This window comes from Solanum lycopersicum, chromosome 3 (genome assembly GCF_036512215.1).
Source record: "Solanum lycopersicum chromosome 3, SLM_r2.1".
NCBI classification, from domain to species: Eukaryota; Viridiplantae; Streptophyta; class Magnoliopsida; order Solanales; family Solanaceae; genus Solanum; species Solanum lycopersicum.
The window spans coordinates 65,194,967-65,212,562 of NC_090802.1; the positions used below are offsets into that span (position 1 = coordinate 65,194,967).

At 36.1% G+C, this 17,596-nt stretch overlaps 1 protein-coding gene across 4 annotated transcripts; it reads right to left on the bottom strand.

Moving 5' to 3' along the window:
• Window positions 1–588: 588 nt before the first annotated feature.
• Window positions 589–15,828, bottom strand: LOC101259036 (transcription initiation factor TFIID subunit 2). 4 transcript variants are annotated; one of them, XM_004235688.5, is made up of 25 exons: window positions 15,528–15,828; window positions 14,793–15,123; window positions 13,242–13,387; window positions 13,094–13,160; window positions 11,690–11,889; window positions 11,405–11,558; window positions 11,007–11,091; window positions 10,792–10,883; window positions 10,128–10,253; window positions 9,988–10,041; window positions 8,623–8,691; window positions 8,205–8,302; window positions 7,761–8,105; window positions 7,559–7,646; window positions 7,312–7,437; window positions 7,118–7,174; window positions 5,984–6,063; window positions 5,856–5,898; window positions 4,016–4,102; window positions 3,843–3,932; window positions 3,485–3,543; window positions 3,290–3,380; window positions 3,049–3,214; window positions 2,720–2,903; window positions 589–2,310 (listed from the first exon to the last, which is right to left on the bottom strand). In XM_004235688.5, the coding sequence occupies exons 1-25, from the start codon at window positions 15,641–15,643 to the stop codon at window positions 735–737; spliced, it is 4,530 nt and encodes a 1,509-aa protein (XP_004235736.1). In that variant the 5' UTR covers window positions 15,644–15,828; the 3' UTR covers window positions 589–734. The 4 variants fall into 4 exon arrangements, with proteins under 4 accessions (XP_004235736.1, XP_010318588.1, XP_010318587.1 ...); XM_010320286.4 differs by having other exon boundaries at window positions 13,242–13,403; window positions 14,422–15,123; window positions 15,528–15,767; XM_010320285.4 differs by having other exon boundaries at window positions 13,242–13,403; window positions 15,528–15,738.
• Window positions 15,829–17,596: the final 1,768 nt, after the last annotated feature.

Sequence of the window (17,596 nt, forward strand, 5' to 3'; positions counted from 1 at the left end):
AGGAGAATTGTCCAAGCATTATAAAGAGTCCACCCATCTCATTAACCATCGATGTCAAACTTTTGTCTTTCTTTAACATAAATAAATAGAATTTAAAAAAAAAATCAAATTACACATCCAATCAAACATAAAATTTCTTCAAATCATATCCGACCGATCAACCAAACCTTAAAATAGAAAACCTTGATGTTGTTACTTGTTATGAGCTAAGTCGGCACACAAGTACAAAATTAAAATGGCGTGCCAACAAGAGAAAGAAATCCTCATCATTTGACCGTCCATACGTTTCATCTCTTATTGGTAAGAAAAGAAAAAGAGAAAAAGTAGATTCAGTTAATACTCCCAAGTCCCAGCAATCAATCCTCTTTATGAAATTGTAGGCTGCTTTAATCTGTACTGTAAATGCTCAGATCTTGACCATAACATTACTGTTTTTTATTCAAATATATAAAATTGATCATAGTTAAAAAGTTGAATTGTACAATCACAGGTTCTAATTATTTATTTTATCCCTCCTACTGATCCCAATCAGTAATCACTTAAAAAAAAAATGATAATGCAAAATACACAACCCCAACAGCTTTGACATTAGAGAAAAAAATGCAAACCTTTTTATTAGTACATGTAATCAAATTAAAGACTAAATTTCTTGCATGATACAAAATCTACACATGAATAGTACATATAGAAAACAAATTACCTATTTCGACAAGGAAATTTATTTACTACACAAATCATGATTTACCAAGCGTTCGGTTTTTAATCCTGATTTTGAACTTATGTGAAGAAGTAGGTGGCGCAGCATTTAGACTCGTATCGCCTCTATCTACATTTAACATCACCCCACTAGAGCCCCCGGGTTTCAATTGCAAGCTTGCTCCTTTAGCCCCGATATCCTCGTTTCTACCAGACAAGCCTGAAGATGTTGCCTTCGCCTCTGCACCATTCACCACTTGTCTGGGTTCAGCTTCATCTTTTCTACCATCTTCTTGCTCTACTAAACTTAGCTTATGATCATTCCTGATTGTCTCTGCTTTGGTGCCTCGCTGCTCATTCTTCCTCCGACTCTCCAAGGATGTGGAAGCCTTTGCCTCGTCTTTCAAAATCTTTGCTAACTCCTTCTCCTTCCGTTTCTTCTCCTTCTTTAACCTTTTCCGCTCCAAGTACTCTGGGTCATCTTTGCGCCCCTCCAGCTTTCGTTTCTTTCCTTTGTCTTTCTTCTTTTCCTTCGTTTTGCCGTGAACTGGAAGGTTAGGCATAGTCAGCGAATGCAAACTTGCATATTTATGTGGTTCAGCCTCAGGATCATCAACTCTTGTGATATCCGCTAATAAGTGACCATCAAGTTGTGGCACCAAAGAAACTTTGCTCGACTCAGCAGTGCACTGCAACTCCTTTGTTAGCTCTTCAACTTCAACTGCAACTTTGGCACTTCCAATGCTGGCAGTAACATGAGATCCAACATCATGACAAGAGTTAACATCCTCAGGGAACTGGTTACCGCCACTGCTCAACAATTCAACAACATTTCTTTGAGGTGCATCAACAGAAACTGAGCTACTTGCCCCACGGTCAACATCACGAAAACCATCTTGAGATTTGTCCACGGTTACATTTTCATTATCCTCAGCTCGAGAAGATGTGACAGTTTTTCTCACTTTAATCTTGAAAACAGGCTTCTTTCTTTCAAGACTTGCAGAAACAGCATCAGGTTCTCTGATAGGTTCAGAAATTCCTGGATTATCTTGTCCAAGATTGATTGCTGGCTGCCCTTGATCACGGCTGCCAAGGTTATCGGTTGTTGGGGGGCCCATGGACATACCTCCAGTCTCATGTAACAGGCTCACCATTGGCTTTGTTTGCTCATTGTCAGGTAAGACAGGTTCTTCTCTAAAAGGATCTGCAGAGCTAGCCAGTGGGAAGTCACCCACCAGATGCATTACTCCATGCCTATAATTCAGCAAATCTGTCTCATTCTGGACCTCTGTAACAACCAAACTATCAGGTATAGAACCAGTAGCAGTGTTTATAATTTCATTACTCAATAGAGCATCCTCCGTGTTTTTCTGGACCTCTGATACAAATAAACTATCAGGTACTGAGATAGTAGCACCTTTTGCATTTTCATTGCCAGGAAGAGCATCTGCAATGGCTGAATCATCAAGAATATCTTCAAGGTTCTCCAGAGGAAATTCAGGAGGCTTAGATTGTTTGACAAGATCAGCGAAAATATTCTTAAGATTGCTGCAAAATGCGGCATGCCCCATCCTCAAAGTTTCATCTTTTGGCACTCCATACAGTGTCGGCGCTCTGAAAGAAGATAAGTAAAAATTTTAAACCATAAAAATCTTACCCAACTGCATACCAGAAAAGTTACTGTTCCAATAGAACAGACTGATGGAAAAACTTCAAAGTGCAATAGGTCTGAAAAAGTAAACACAACAATGCTCTAATGTGTTTGTAAATCACACTGGCAAAATGTGTGTGTGATAAATGTGTCGTAATATGTAAATCTTACCTTGCAAAAGGTAAATCACACTGGCAAAATGATTTCATACACTAAGCAATTTTCCGAAGGAACATAAAGACACTTCAATTAGAATTCTATAAAACCAAAGGGAGCAAGTAAATGTGTTTCCTTGCCATTTCCAGCAGATAGCAGAACAGATTGAAGTACCAGAAATCCATCAAATTTAACAGGTAATGCAAGAATAAGCACCTTCGAGCGAGGACTTGTAAGATGCAGAACAAGTAATGACGAAGAATAACATTGTTAAACGAGATTGGGCTCTCAAGCAGGCGCAATAAAGCAACAAGAGTTTCACCCTTCACATCACTGTCAAAATCAGATTCATTTCTAATCTGGCATAAACGCATGGCATGCACACCTAACTTCACTTGACCTGTGATCAAAACAGAAACTATTTACTTGCCGCACCTCTATCCAATAAATAAACAGAAATCAACGTGGTAAATCTGAACTACTAGGCTGTTTTTCATCAACAGAAATAAATGATCTGGCCGACAAAATTATTAACTGCGCAGAACCTCTTAAAGTTGGCTCTTCATCCAAATATCTAATAAACAATGCCAATGCAGCATCAATCCCATTGCGCTGGAATTCAAGATCAAGAAGTGATCTGCTTGCTTCAACCCGAACTTTCCAGAGTGTCTTCGAAGTTCGGAATGGATTAATGAGCTCAATGACACGATCCTGTAACCACCAATAATAATAATCTACATATGCCAGTTTCTAGAGGGGATACCAGATGAAAGGGAAATTACTTACAAGAGGAACAAACTCTGACAGCTTTAGAGCAATTTGGGTCAAAGACCGGATGCAGCTAATTGTCAAAATACCATTGTAACTTGGCATCAACCTGTAACATCATTCTCAAATCATTAATAAACGCTAATTTACTTTTTCTTTAGTCAGTGAAAAAAGCTACTTGACTTAGGGATGATAATTCAGAAAATAATGCACCTGTCAAATTGCAAGAGCCGATCAACTCGCTTGAGAAGGGATGATAAATACACAATGCTCTGCAACATGCCAACAGGTTGACAATAATCAAAAAGGTAATCTCTATTTAAGTAATAAGAAAGCTAACTTGGGAGGAAACAGCCCTGAAACCCAATGCAAGGCATCCAGGAAAAGTGAAATGTGGTAGACATGAATGAACAGAAGAAAAAACAAAAACGCTCCTACCAAATTTATGCTCAACTCTGTCATTAAAAACCTCAGAGAAAAGGACAAGAGAGAAAAAAATCTGAATAGAAGAGAAAAATGCAGGCCATTCATCAGGCAGATTGGCAACGGCTCATGGAAGTGACAAATATACCTGTTGTCCAAATTCAAGCTCACCAATGGACTGAACTAACGCAGCAAGCCAAAACACATCAGAGTAGGGGTTCCCACTGTTGTCATTGTACTGCATGAAGCCAAAACAACAGATATGTAAAATACATATACATAAACACTAGCATACGCCAATAGAATCACTATAATGACCACCTTCAGAAGTTGTAGTACAAATTCAACAGCTTCCCTAGGGCTTTTCTGGTCAGCTGCTCGAACCATAGCTATAGCATGTGGAATAGCCTGAATTTAAAACAAACATCACAAAGAGTAGTTTAAGTTAAAAGAACATATAAAGCATAAAAAGCATTTTAGAGAGTTGAATGATCATATGATTATGAGCATCTTCCATGGACGGCGAAGAATTAGGCAAGCCTGGAAATGCAAGAATAGATTGCAAGCAAGTCCTCATAAAATGTCATTAAATGGTGGAGACTTCGGTGACACCTTAATCAATTCTATCTGGTAAATCAACTTTAAAACACAAGTTGACACCCAGCGAATTGTCTAAGATCTTATGCTTGTAAACAAATTGTGTTGAAAAGGCTGGGATCTCATGGAGACTCTTATTGGAAAGGAAACCACTTCAAGATAAAAGAATAAAAGATAAATTTACATCAACCCAAACTTTAGCACAGTGAAGTTGGTCAATCTTCCCTGAACAAGCTAGAAAAGAAAAAGGCAAGGTAATCAAGATTGAGGGAGTAATTCAAATAACATAGCATTTCTATAAATTAATTAAAATTCCAGGCCATACATAGCTAGGAAACTTAAAATTGTCACCCAACTGCAGTCTGACACCGTAGTCTCCAAGTGACCATTTTGATACTTCAACTTGGCAGAAACGTCCCGTAGGTATTTGTAACCCTCAACATCTTGTAATGTGATTACACGTAGTAATAATGTGATGGACAATTGGCATTTGGAATGAGAAGGATGAGATATAGAGCCTTGGAAGTAACACTACAACTTGTGTAAGAACTTTGACAGGAAATGAATATGAAAGCTTTTGAAGTGATTGAATACAACTTTGTACAGACTACACTATTTCTTTTGGCTATATAACTTTTATTGCACTGACAAGAATATCATTATCAAATACAGTTAAGTGTCTCCCATAGAGTGAACCACATTTCTGTGTAGTTCTCTACTTTCTGGTAAACTTCTTGTATACATATTGTACAGCGTTTTTGTTTTGATCCAGTAAAGTACAGAGTTCCCCCTTTCAATATCAATAAAACTATTAAGGTACCCACCATAGAAAGGGAAAAAATGGTATTAACCTAATAAATTTGCGGCAGCTCAACTGTACATGGAAGGAAGAGGGAATCAAGAAATGAACAAGAATTCTGACTGATAGGAAGAAAGAGGATTCAACCTCAGGTCATTTAGTGGACTATCTTTGCTTGATAGAAGCAACATAATTTTTTCAGAAAGACAAACAGACAGAGCCTTGATATTTTTTTAGATTTTTTGGTGCAATCTGGTTACTGCACATGGTATGTAGATGGAATTACACATAATAGAGGGATTGCAAACAATAGATTTATAAAATCTTTGTACTTGTAGAAAAACAAAAGATGGCAACAGTGCAGCACCAAAAATGACCAAATGGACCCAAAAATAGTTTTTTCAAAAGTTAGACCACAGAGGTCCTTTTTGTGCACATGAATGATCTAAGTTACACACAATATTTCCAAGGTACAATGAGAATAGCTCTCTCAAGGGTATAAACACCTTAAGAGCACATTAAGCATGAGTGTATGACACTCACCATGTGTGAGATATAGTGATGGAAATTAAAGAACAAGAACATGAAGAGAGACATGTCAAGTATGCAGAGTGAAGGAATGTAGACAAAGATAAAACCGTTCCAAACCTGCAGCTTCCAGCTATCGGAAGATCAGAAACCAATTAATAATGTCTAATTTAAATTAATCAGAACACTGATTTACAACTATATGCATACAATTCACATCCTACCTCATAGCATTACCTCAAGTACAAAGTACTCCTGGAAATCACGGAAGTCATTTGGCCTAAAAAGGAAAAGGGAAAAAACATGTGAATTCCAAATTGGCGAAAATTGGTGGAGATGATAGCAAAAAGATAAGCAAATCTCACTTGGGAAGTCCAATATTGGCATCAAATCTTCGAGCTTTATAAAATGCAACAAGATGAGTCAAGCCAGCCCAATCAGTTTCCTGACCATGAAGTTAAAATACTGTTTAACATGAAGCAGGCACACCAATATAATCTTGATAAGTTAAGAAAAGAAAACCAAGGAAGTACAAAATGAACATTTTTCCTTAGAACCATCTGGCCTTGTCAAAGAAAATGAGAATCACAAACACAATTGAAGAGAAGAGAATCCACACCTCATGTATTAAGGTGACCAATTCATTAATCAATCTCTGATGACGACATACTCGAGGGAAATAACTTTTAATATTACATCTTTATCCAGGAGACTTCCAAATAGCTTTAAATGTGCCAGTGAGACGTCCAATTCACAAAATGGTAACTAATTCTAAGTCAACTGAACACCCATTATTCAGCAAATTGACATCATTCTCTATGGTTGACATCTAAATTGAAACTATTGAGCATGATTATAGATGTCAAACAACGCCAGAACATGAAGAATATCATCACGAAGACAAAAAGGGTTTGGTTCATAGATGAATTGAAAGTTCTTTAATCACAATGAATGGATTTAAAAAAGAGGGAGATAACTGAGTGGTAAGAACTGCCCACCTTCAACCTAAAAGTTTAGGGATTCAAAACACCAAGGGATTAAAAGCGAGAACGTGCCACTGTCAGACATCAGTGTATGGGAGAGTTTTGAGGGCTGGGTTTACCATATGAAAAGAAGTATCATGAGGAAAGGATGTAGTGTTTACTGTTTACGTCCCCTTCTTCATATTAGATATCTATATCAAGGTCAACCATTGTACTAGAATTCAAAGTCATGTAATGAAGTCTCAAGTCAATTTACATGGCACTAATATTATGATTCAGAATACATAAATTTCACATTCATAACAAATGGAGTAATCGTGGTTTGCAGGTAGAGAGAACAGAGAGATCTTATAATCCAAAAATCCAATAGCAACGCAAAATCAGAAGCATCAATGAACACAGTGATTAGAAGGGTACTGAAAATAAAATAAGACAACATGGTAGCCGAAAACACTGAAACTGCACTTGTTGAAAAGTAAACTACTAATCTCAATAAATAAGAGAAAAGACCTTTACCTCTGATGCTGTACCGGCCAAAGCAAATGCTGCCTCTATTCGATTCCTCCAAAAGGCCTGAGCCATCCCCAAGTATTACAAAACAAAATAGAAGGTCAATAATGATTTTACCAGGCTTAGCATAAAAGCATGGGGAAACAAGGCCGGGGGGAGAGATGTTAGCTTTTCAGTAGTGGCTAATGATGAAATCACACCTTAGAGTCACCAAGGAAGTTGTTGAGAGCATTAACAACTGAAAAAGAAAGATGTGGTAATGCTTCTAATGTTGCTATAGCCTGCGCCTGAGCGACCACATCTCTGTCCTTCTCCAATTGATTTATCTTTGGAAAAATAGGAAAGTTGTCAAAAGGATTAACTTTTTTAAACAAATCAAATGAAAATTGAAGCTGGGAACATTAAAATACAAACAGCACTTGATGAATAAGACAGGTTTATACTTACCCACATCTGGACCGGTTGATTTAAATGAATTTCAGCAAGATACTCCAATTCAGGATCTGCCCGGAGCCACAACAATGGTGAATCAGAGCTGTAAATCCACAGTGAAGAATAAATTTACAGATACACTAAATGCATGCCAAAGAAACAAAAAAATGTTCAAGATTAAAGAGAAGAGAATGTAAGACATAAATATCAAACATACGTTGCACGCATATCTACATTAGCCACAGTGTCACCATTATCATCTGAACCATCAGGTTTAGAACTCTTTTTGGTTTTTTGAAACCGTTTTGCTGCAAGTCTAGAATGACACTGAAATTCAAGCAGCTGCCAGGGTTCACCAGTCATAGGCAGAATTGGATGGTCATACATGCCATCAAGCTCATGCACCCGTATGCTCATCATGCCAGGCCACCCATCGCCTTCTTGTTTTTCTGAATCAGGCTTACCATTACTCATAGTATCACCTAAGTCGAATCTAGCGGTGCATTCCCTCAATATTGCTAATTCGACCATATTCTTTCTTTTGTTATATGAGAATCCCATCCTTGTTCAGGCACCAAAGACAACAGACCAAACAGATGTCAGTAAAACAATTCAAAACCTAACTCAAAGTAAGCACAGAAGCATGCAGGAGAAATCTTACTTCAGCACCGGACAGCCACACGATCCGACCCAACGCGGAAAGAATTCTTTAAGAAATGGGCGTTCGAGATTACCAACCTTGTTGGCAAGGTGCCGGAACTGCAATTGTAGTGCAAAATCAGATAAGAAAAGTCACACTAATGTCAAAAGGTGATGAAGGTGCAAATTTGGTCCACTTAATTAGCATAACTCGCACTAAAAAAATAATGCAGATAACATCAACAGTTAGGCAAAATTTTCAGAGCATGCAAAGCACAATCACCGAACTGGCCCTGAATGCATTTTGGCAGATAACTGCTTGAAGGCGCATGCTTCATGTCAAATTCAGGAAACTGTATCTAATAGCTGATTTCTTACTTTGTTAGGGAGAGAGAAACTATTCCAAAATGGTTTAAGAATCGAATTAGAGAAAGAAAAACCTCTTTTGTGCTAAGGGTTCTCAACAACCGATTTACATCTTGAGCCCGGGCAACAATTTGCTGAAGAATCTGCAAAAATTAAGGATAAGAAAGAAGAAACATTATATACTATTACCAGAAACATATAAAAGACCCTACTGACATCTTGGATTTTGTTAACTACCTATCCTTAGCATAGGCTTTATAAGGTATGGAGTTACAGATTCACTTTTGTACTTGGTGTCTTCTGTAATAGCTGCACTATTTGCATCTTATGATGTCCATTATGATGTTTTTTATTCCATAAAAGAAATTATACAAAGACCGTCCATGACAATTTTTCTGTAATTTAAAGAGCAACATATTGTGTCAGTAGTGTTATCCTATTCTTCAGTTACAGTTCTCTCTTACTAAAAAATAATACAGAACAACCTTGAAAATTTGTGCATCCCTAGCATGTCCTTTTACACCAAACAGAAGCGTAAGTGTCCGTAAAAGATCATAGTACCAGCGAACAAAGTTTTGAAGATCACATTCCCCAACACAGAACAGGAAAACAAAATACTGTGTCCCCCTTAAAGTGATTGATTTGGAAAGTTACTATGCATCATTGCAACAGCATCAACGAATCTTATGCAACAAAACTCCAATGGAATTGAAGCTGCAACAAGGGATGCATAGTGAATAGAGATGGAACTGATTCCAAACAATGAAATGGAGAGAGACTGTAGACGAGATACAAGAGAGCAAGAATGCAAGTGGTGTTGTAGCTCTATAGTCGTTACTTTTCTTCTATCCATATGCGTATTCATATCAGAAGAAAGGATCAGGCAAATGAAATGTAAGCTAAGTAACCAGCAATTTTAGAAAGATGGGGATTACAAAAGGCAACCCAATGAAGCAATTAAAAAAAAAGTGAAATCATTTTTCTAGTAATTGAAAACCGCAGAACCACCAAAATTCATATACTATCCATCCTACATCAAGTGACATCATTTTACCAGGCACAGATTTTACAAAGTTAATGGAAAACCTGGTACTGATCAAATTGGGGGGTGGGGGCTCATACTCTTTTCGAATGCAAATATTATTGAATAGCTGATGAGTTGATGACTGTAAGAATTTTTCTATCAGATTGACAAGCTGATGAGCTATAATTTGGTTGGTTTACTTCTCATCTGTACATGGAAGGAACCTGATTCTTAGGATTGTATCAGCCAGAAAGGATATACAAATGTGTAGGTGTTTAACTAAAGTATTGTTTATACGGTATTCACCTAAGCTAAGCTAATTAATCAGAAATAAAATACAGAAGCCATAAGATAAGATGTATTTTCCGAGAATAAAAGTGGTACCAGAAAATAAAAGTTGCTATAAGGCCCATACCTTGCGAAATGACTCAGGTCCCATCTGTTTTTCTAACATTTGGAGAATCGCAACCTATTAAGAAAAATACAGACTTCCAAGATCAGACTGATTGGTATACTACATTTTTTAATTACAATGAAGGGCAACATATCACTTACAGACTTCCAAGATCTTATTTTTCCAAATAAACCAATGCACTGGGTGCCATACAAATTTTTTGAAGCAGCAACAGCACTTAAGGCAGTTGCACCACTATCATCTGCTCTGCAAACAGCAATATTAGCCTGCAAATCATGGGGGAAGTAAGATCAAGAAAGAAGAACACACTTGCACATAGAGATGCTTACATATATTCACACATATATGTGTGAAACTGGCCACCATAGTTATCAAAAAAAAAAAAACTACTGAACCTAAAAGCTTCATTCTTACTTCTATCATGTACCTATTCTGCCTTGACACATGAATAGGCATTGTGACATTATGAGACAAAAAGAGCTGCAAGCTTCCATCTATAGAGAGCTGATGGAACAATAAATAAAATGCAAAAATAGACTTGTTGCTTGCACAGTTAGACCCATAAAAAAGAAGAGTGTGGTCTAGTGATCAATGAAATGGGAGGATTAACCATGATATCAAAGTTCAAAGTCTGGCTCTTAAGACAAAAGCATAGGTGGTTTCTTCTCATCTACCTAAGCATGGATGGCAGAGTTACTCGGTACCAGTGTTCATAGGAGGACAGTTAAGGTATATGCAAGCTGGCTTGAACACCACCGTCATTTAGAAAACCAAAATAAGTAACACCATAAAGCAGAAGCAAACCTTGTATCTCCTATAGCGTGCTTCATTATTGCCAAGAAATCTCTTGATGAACATATCAGTCAAGAAACCAGCAAGACCATCCAACAACCAATCTGAGATCATCAATGACGCATAATTAAGATACACAAGTTATATATTATTAACTGTTAACTTGTCCAACATCTAGAGTTGATCATATTCCATATCGAGCCATTGAAGCAGCACATCGTGCTTACCATCATTTGGCGCTTCTGGGGTGATATACACTCCAAACCATTGTCTTGCAAGGGCATAAGCAAGTTTAATCCTTGTATCTATGGTCTGTTAAATAATACTGAACTGATCAAAATAAATACAACGAAGGAAAAATGACAAAGATATTCTCATGACAACCAATTTTAATGCAAGACACTAATCACCTACATCCTTTTGGAGACCAGAACAACAAAGGGCAACAGAATAATAGGTAAGCCTGAATGGGTGTAAAAAAGATTGCAAAACTTGAAGCAGAGAAAAACCCAAGAAACTGCTGCATATTTTCTTTTTTGACTGTTTGCTTGCTTTTTCTCCATTTTTGAAATTCAAAATCCAAAGTTTACAGTGTATTACTTTCCCAATTCATTAACGAGCATACCTTATTAATGACCTTCCCGTCGAATAGGAATTGAGAGCTGAAGATGCTCAAGGCGGCTCCTATACTCGCTGAGGATATTGCTATCTCAGGAGGAATAAAAACTTGTGTGTATGACCCGAATGGAAATGATGCAGAAAGGTAGTCCTCATAGAAGCTGTTCAAAACCAATGAAGAGATTTACATTGAGGTCCACAGATTGAATATGAGTAACAATGGCGGTTGGGCAGGGAGGACAAAAGGAAAGAAGTCTAATTAATGATGACTCCATGAGAAGTCGTTACAGACCTAAAAGCACTGTGAAAAAATCCTACAGTATGCCGCAGCTTTGTTAAGTCAGCAGGTAGACAAATATGTGAGAGATAAGTAATAGTGGAGTCGGGAAGAATTTCAAATGGTGCGACTGCCAATGATATCCATCTTGCATTAACAGGAGTACTTAGTCTGTAGACAAAAGTTTTACGTGCAGGAACATCCTTGGTCCAGATCTGATAGGGAACAAGAAAGAAAAGGAAAACAGAGTTAGATATCAGCTCCCAAAATTTGGTCCTGCATCTCTGGACAACTCATTGGGACAAAAGAAAAGCAAACAAAGGCAAAAATGAATTCAAGGTTACTCTAGAAGGAATTTTTAACTGCACAAGTTTTTTTAAAAAAAAAATCACGTCTCACTCTTTTTCACATTTCTCTCTTTACCATCATTGAAAAAAAATCTAGCTGATTCATAGATTCATGATCCATCCAAAAAACATCCCTTCACACAAAGGGGGAGATTATCGAAGGGGTGAAAGAGTTCATCTTACGCCATGACCAGCCAAGCACAAAACCTCAGTAAAAGAAATACCTAATAGTTTGACAACACTAGCTCATCGAGGAATTTCTTATGGCATTCAGCCAAGAAAAAAATCACAATTAGCAAGGCATGAAAATACCAAGAAGGGCCAGCTGCAAAGCACCCTTCAATAACTACATGCAACATCTACACATCTATTTTTCCTAAACCTTCCTGAAGACATATATTATGCCAGGCCAATAACTTACTTAAATTTTAAGCACAGTTTTTACCATGGAGGCTGTCCCGTCGTTTCAAATTAAAGAACACATCACATTTTTTAGTAATAGACCTGCTTATATACAACCTCACGACCTAACAAACTATAGTTGTACCAAAAGATAACTAGTAATGAAACAACTATTGAGAGGCACCTTTAACTAGTAATGAAACAACTATTGAGAGGTACCCTCTTTTACCTTTTAGTCCAACTCTTGGTTCTCACTCCACACAAAAGGAACTGGAAATTAAAGCAACTGTTCTATGCAGGGTAAGTTCCCAGAAACAGCTAGAAGAAGCCTTTAGAAGTTGAGATTTTGCAACAAAAGTAAATTGTAAATTTGTAACCAAGGATGCAGGAATTACCATTTTACTAAATATTTATCAAGAATATATTTATCAATAAAAAACAGATACTTAAAAATCATCAATATAGCTCTGTCATCAAATAACCAACTGATACTCATTCTTGTCATCATAGAGGTAATGTCTAATGGACTTCTAAGGATCAAAAGCTCACTGATTTTAATGTTAGTATACTCTACAATCCATGAAAACCTCTATGAGAACCCCTCATTTCCTCATCATGATTTTCACCTCACTAGATAGCTCAGCAGAAGAGATGTAACTTATCCACCAACCTGATAAAGTAAGCTTCCAGTACTAACAGCCACAAGATTACTGGCCACTGTGAATTCCAAATCATAGCTGCAGAAGGAGCAACAAACATGAAAATAGTAAACTTGAATTGAAACAGCAACCAAAAATTCAACAAAGCCTTGCTCTTACCAGCAACATTGTAAATTGTCATCCATGCAGGGGAACCAACATCGTGCACGCCGAATTTGGCTGTCAGTATGTAAAACATCACCATCAAAGTGGATTCCAGTTTCGGCTTTCTCTACCCAATAATCAATACGGACCTTCTTAACATTCTGCATCCAACATAACCTACATAAGTGACAGAAGTGTAAACCTCATTACTTAAATATCCTAAATGAAATCTGATCAAAGTTATAAGACAGAAAAATCTCTACAGAGACTACAGTAATCATATAGACAATTTTTCTTCAATTATAGAGCACTTCTAATCTGACCAGGATCCTTTAATTTTGAGAGAAAATTTCCTTTCAAGTATAATATTGTTAAGACGTGCCAAATTAGCAAAGTTTGAACTGATAATGGTTCTTAAATTTAAGAGAAAATATTATTTTTTTTTGCACAGCAGGCAACGAATCAGTTTTGCTGGAAGAAAGTTAAATTCATGTGTGGACAAAGATTTTACATTTCAAGCCAACTCATTTAAAAATTATGTGACAGAAGTTTTGATATTGCGGATGAGCCGAAAGTTCTGGAATAATATTTTTGGGTTCTTTTGCTCTCATGTAAAGTAGGTGCATTCGTAGATGGGAAGAGAAGACGCATACTTCAACCAACATTTAAACACTATAAACAACTTTTAAATCATCACCAAATTTTTATCCTTATAAACTATACTTCTTTAGTATTTATCATATTTCACCTACTTTATACCTGAAAATACACTAGAATATGATTCAAAATGTGACCTCGCAAGGTAAAATATTTTCCTTGGAAAACGTTTCTCAATACCAGACAAACCTGTCCAAATGTTGAATGAAGCAAGTGATATGAAATAGGGTGTACTTGGTGTAATGGAAAATATTATGCTCAAGGAGACCTGGAAAATGATTTCCACCAAAATGACGACATCTTTATCCTTTACAAATATTTCAATTCTTATTTGATCTCACTTGCACTAGTTAACATTTAAAACTTGGTATTGTTATCAACCTTTAATACCCAATAGCATCAATAGAACACAATGCTCAGACCCATCCTATCCTATGCCTTGTAGGATTACTATATCTCACTTACGTTTATACCCAACCAAACACTGAACAATGACTGATATCATTTTTCACACCAAATGATGATACTATATTCTCACCTACTTTTCTAGAGAAACAATTTCCTCCAGGAACAAACGTTTTATGTAGAGATTCTTCTAAAGATTATTGATCTCAGCCCATAATTGATGCAACTCATTTTCGCCATGTGATGGAAAATTCTTCCTCGGATAAAAAGTTTTTCAAAACAGAAAAATTACTTCCATTCGTCAGTGACAGAACTCATTCACCTTTTGCTGGAATATATATCCATGGAGAAAACATTTCCCAAATTCCAGGTTAACTAAATATAGGAAAATGTTCTTTCCCAATAAGTCATTTTCCATCATAAACATGCAGCCACGTGCAATACCAGTCACAACACCTATGAATCAAAGATATAGCCAGAAGCACTAAAGCAATACTCAAAAACCTGATTGTTTTCAGCTGAAGAGTTCAGTCCATTCTCTAAATGCATTTCCTGTCTTTCAATATCATGCTCCGCGGGTTTTTTGCACATGATCAGCAAATTTGACAGCAATTCTCTATCTAGATGTGACAAGTAAACTGAACCAGCCGCATCAGCAGCTGAAGTAGCTGATGATACAGCGCACCATCTATCCCCATTTTCTAATGCTAAATAGTGCGGGAAAACTTCAAATTCTGTAGGCTCCCCATCAACTGTAACACTGTCTATCACCAAATTATCCGCGTGCAAGCCCAAAATTCCATTTTCTGGTACAATTACATCAAGCTCTGTGTAACTGAAAAGCCAAAAAAATTAACAGCCGTGTTAGTATTGATATCCATTGTGCTAAGAACAATCCTGATACCGAAAATTACACTGTAATTAAGAAACTATAAACAAAAACAGAATTTCACTTCAGGTTTGAAGCCCTAACTTTGATTTTCCAAGAAAACCAAGTGAGTCTCTAGCATGAATCAGCTGGGGTAAAAACAATCTAATCCTTGTATCATTCTAAAAACTTTAATTTCTTGAAAACTTACATGAAATTCATCCTTAAAAACTATGTAATTCAATTCGTCTTTATAAATTTTGATGTTTTCTTGAAATTAGTAAGAAGATTCAATTCATCTTCAACAAGAGTGGATATTCCCAGACTTGTTTGAAGAAATTTACTGGAATGGGTATGTAATTCATCTTTACCCGTAAATTCGACGCTTGTCCATGTCAATTGAGAGACATAGTTTCTGATGACGAACGACTGCTTCAGAATTATCCCCTTTCTGTTCTTCAATCTTCCCTTTTCGAGGCTTCGCCATTCTTCAACACACATAAACCTATTTGCTTTCTTCACTTACTGACCAACACTTGATTGGGCGTAAGCGAAACAACACAGATAGACTGGACAAAGGCCGATTTATATAGAGCTGAAATTGGAGAAGAGGAGCTCTCGCTCTGTCTCTGTTTGGTCGGATCCGTGCCCTAGATTCTAATTTTTAATCTTGGCCGTCCGCGTCATATTGCCTTCATCTATTTACCGTAGATTCCATCTGTACCTTGAAAAAGTAAGAAAATCTATGATTGCGAGAGAGCATTGACTCATGAAAAAAAATAATTAATTTATAAAAATAAAAAAAAGCGTCAAATTTTAGTATATAAGTGTGATAACGAGAACAAATATAATTTACTTTGATCATTCTACACGAAGTAACTTTCTTTTTTCTTATTTCATATTTTGAAGTATTTAAGGTTTTAATTATATAATTTCGTAACTTTTTTCCGTAAATATAGAAATACAAGGTAAAACATTTTTTTTATATAAAAAAAAGGAAAAATAAATTTTGCAAGTAAAACTTGAGAAAAAACTTGGCAAATTTTGTTTGCTCATACACTTTTTTATTATTTGGCAAATTTTTTTGATAAATTTTCTAAATTCCCAAATACTAGAAAAAACTAGTATTTGGGCCAAATTTCATTATTTGGAAAGTTTTAGAAATTCAATTTTTACCCTTAACTTTTTATTTTACAAAAATAATATATTTATTGACACCAACCAATAATTTTTTACGTGAACATCAAAGTAGTGATGGAATATTCAATGAATATGAAAATGATGATATGGTTGTTGATGAAAGTGACGAACTATTGGCTCAGGGTAACAACATCGCTTCATCTTCTCGATCATCTGATTTGGAAATGCAAGCTCATCGAGAAGCGATTGTTCATAAAATGTGGGAAGATTATATTAAAGAATAGGTTGAACTCTTTCAGATGAGAAAGCATAGGTTCTTCAGTGATTGCAATATTTATTTCCTTTTGTTTTCTTCTCTCTTTTTTTCTAGAATTTATATTAGTTGTATTTTCATTATCATGATTTGTATCAAGACCTTTTCACCATACGAATATTTACTTAATGATTCTTGTTGATTTGTTGCGGAAGTCATAAATTTTGTTACGTTAGATTTCTATTGTGCTATGTAATACAAATTTATGGTTAGTTTGATAGTTTTAAAAACTTATGGGTATAAATCATATTTCTTAAAAAAATGAAATATGTTTCTCAAATTCTATGGTCAAACACATGGTAAAATTTCACCCAAATTTTCATCCAAATAATATTTGCCAAAAATATTTGAATATCTATGACCAAACGCTAGCTAATATGTAAGTGTAATAACGAGGATAAATGCAATTTTTCTTTTTCTTTTTTTCTCCATTATACATATAGAGAGAGAATTTGAAGGATTTTAATTTTAACAATATAGTTTCAGAAAATCTTTTCGCTAAGTATAAAGGCACAGCCGCACATGTTAAAACATTCTTTTCCTTTTCAAAAGGGGGGAAAATAACTACTATTTAAAAAAAGAAGCGCGTCAAACTCTAGTGTATAAGTGTAGTAACGAGAACAAGTATAAATCACTTTGCTCATTCTAAGTGAAGTAACTTTCTTTCTTCTTATTTCGTGTTTTGAAGAATTTTCGCGTTAACTATATAATTTTAGAAAAAAAATCATATGAATGCCTGTTTCAAATCGTTCTAACATTCGAAGTAGGAATTGGGGTTGCGGCCAGAGAACTATTGATATAGTAAGTTCATGTCCTTACAGTTAGGTTACTACCTCCCCCCCCCCCCCCAACCATTAGTATCGCACTATGTGAAATGTCTCTCTGGTATTGGGATAACTTCAAGCCCCTTAGTTCGCGCATCTTCACGGAGAATTCAATTTTACCGAGTTTATATCGGAGACAAGGGGCAGTCGTTACACCATTTGT

Coding starts and splice junctions, on each gene's coding strand:
- LOC101259036 (XM_004235688.5), bottom strand. CDS start 15,643: ATGGCGAAGCCTCGAAAAGGGAAGATTGAAGAACAGAAAGGGGATAAT. Junction 7,438..7,558: donor ATCAACCGGTCCAGATGTGG/GTAAGTATAAAC, acceptor ATTTTTCCAAAG/ATAAATCAATTGGAGAAGGA. Junction 4,103..5,855: donor AGGAGTACTTTGTACTTGAG/GTAATGCTATGA, acceptor TTTTAAATTCAG/GCTATTCCACATGCTATAGC.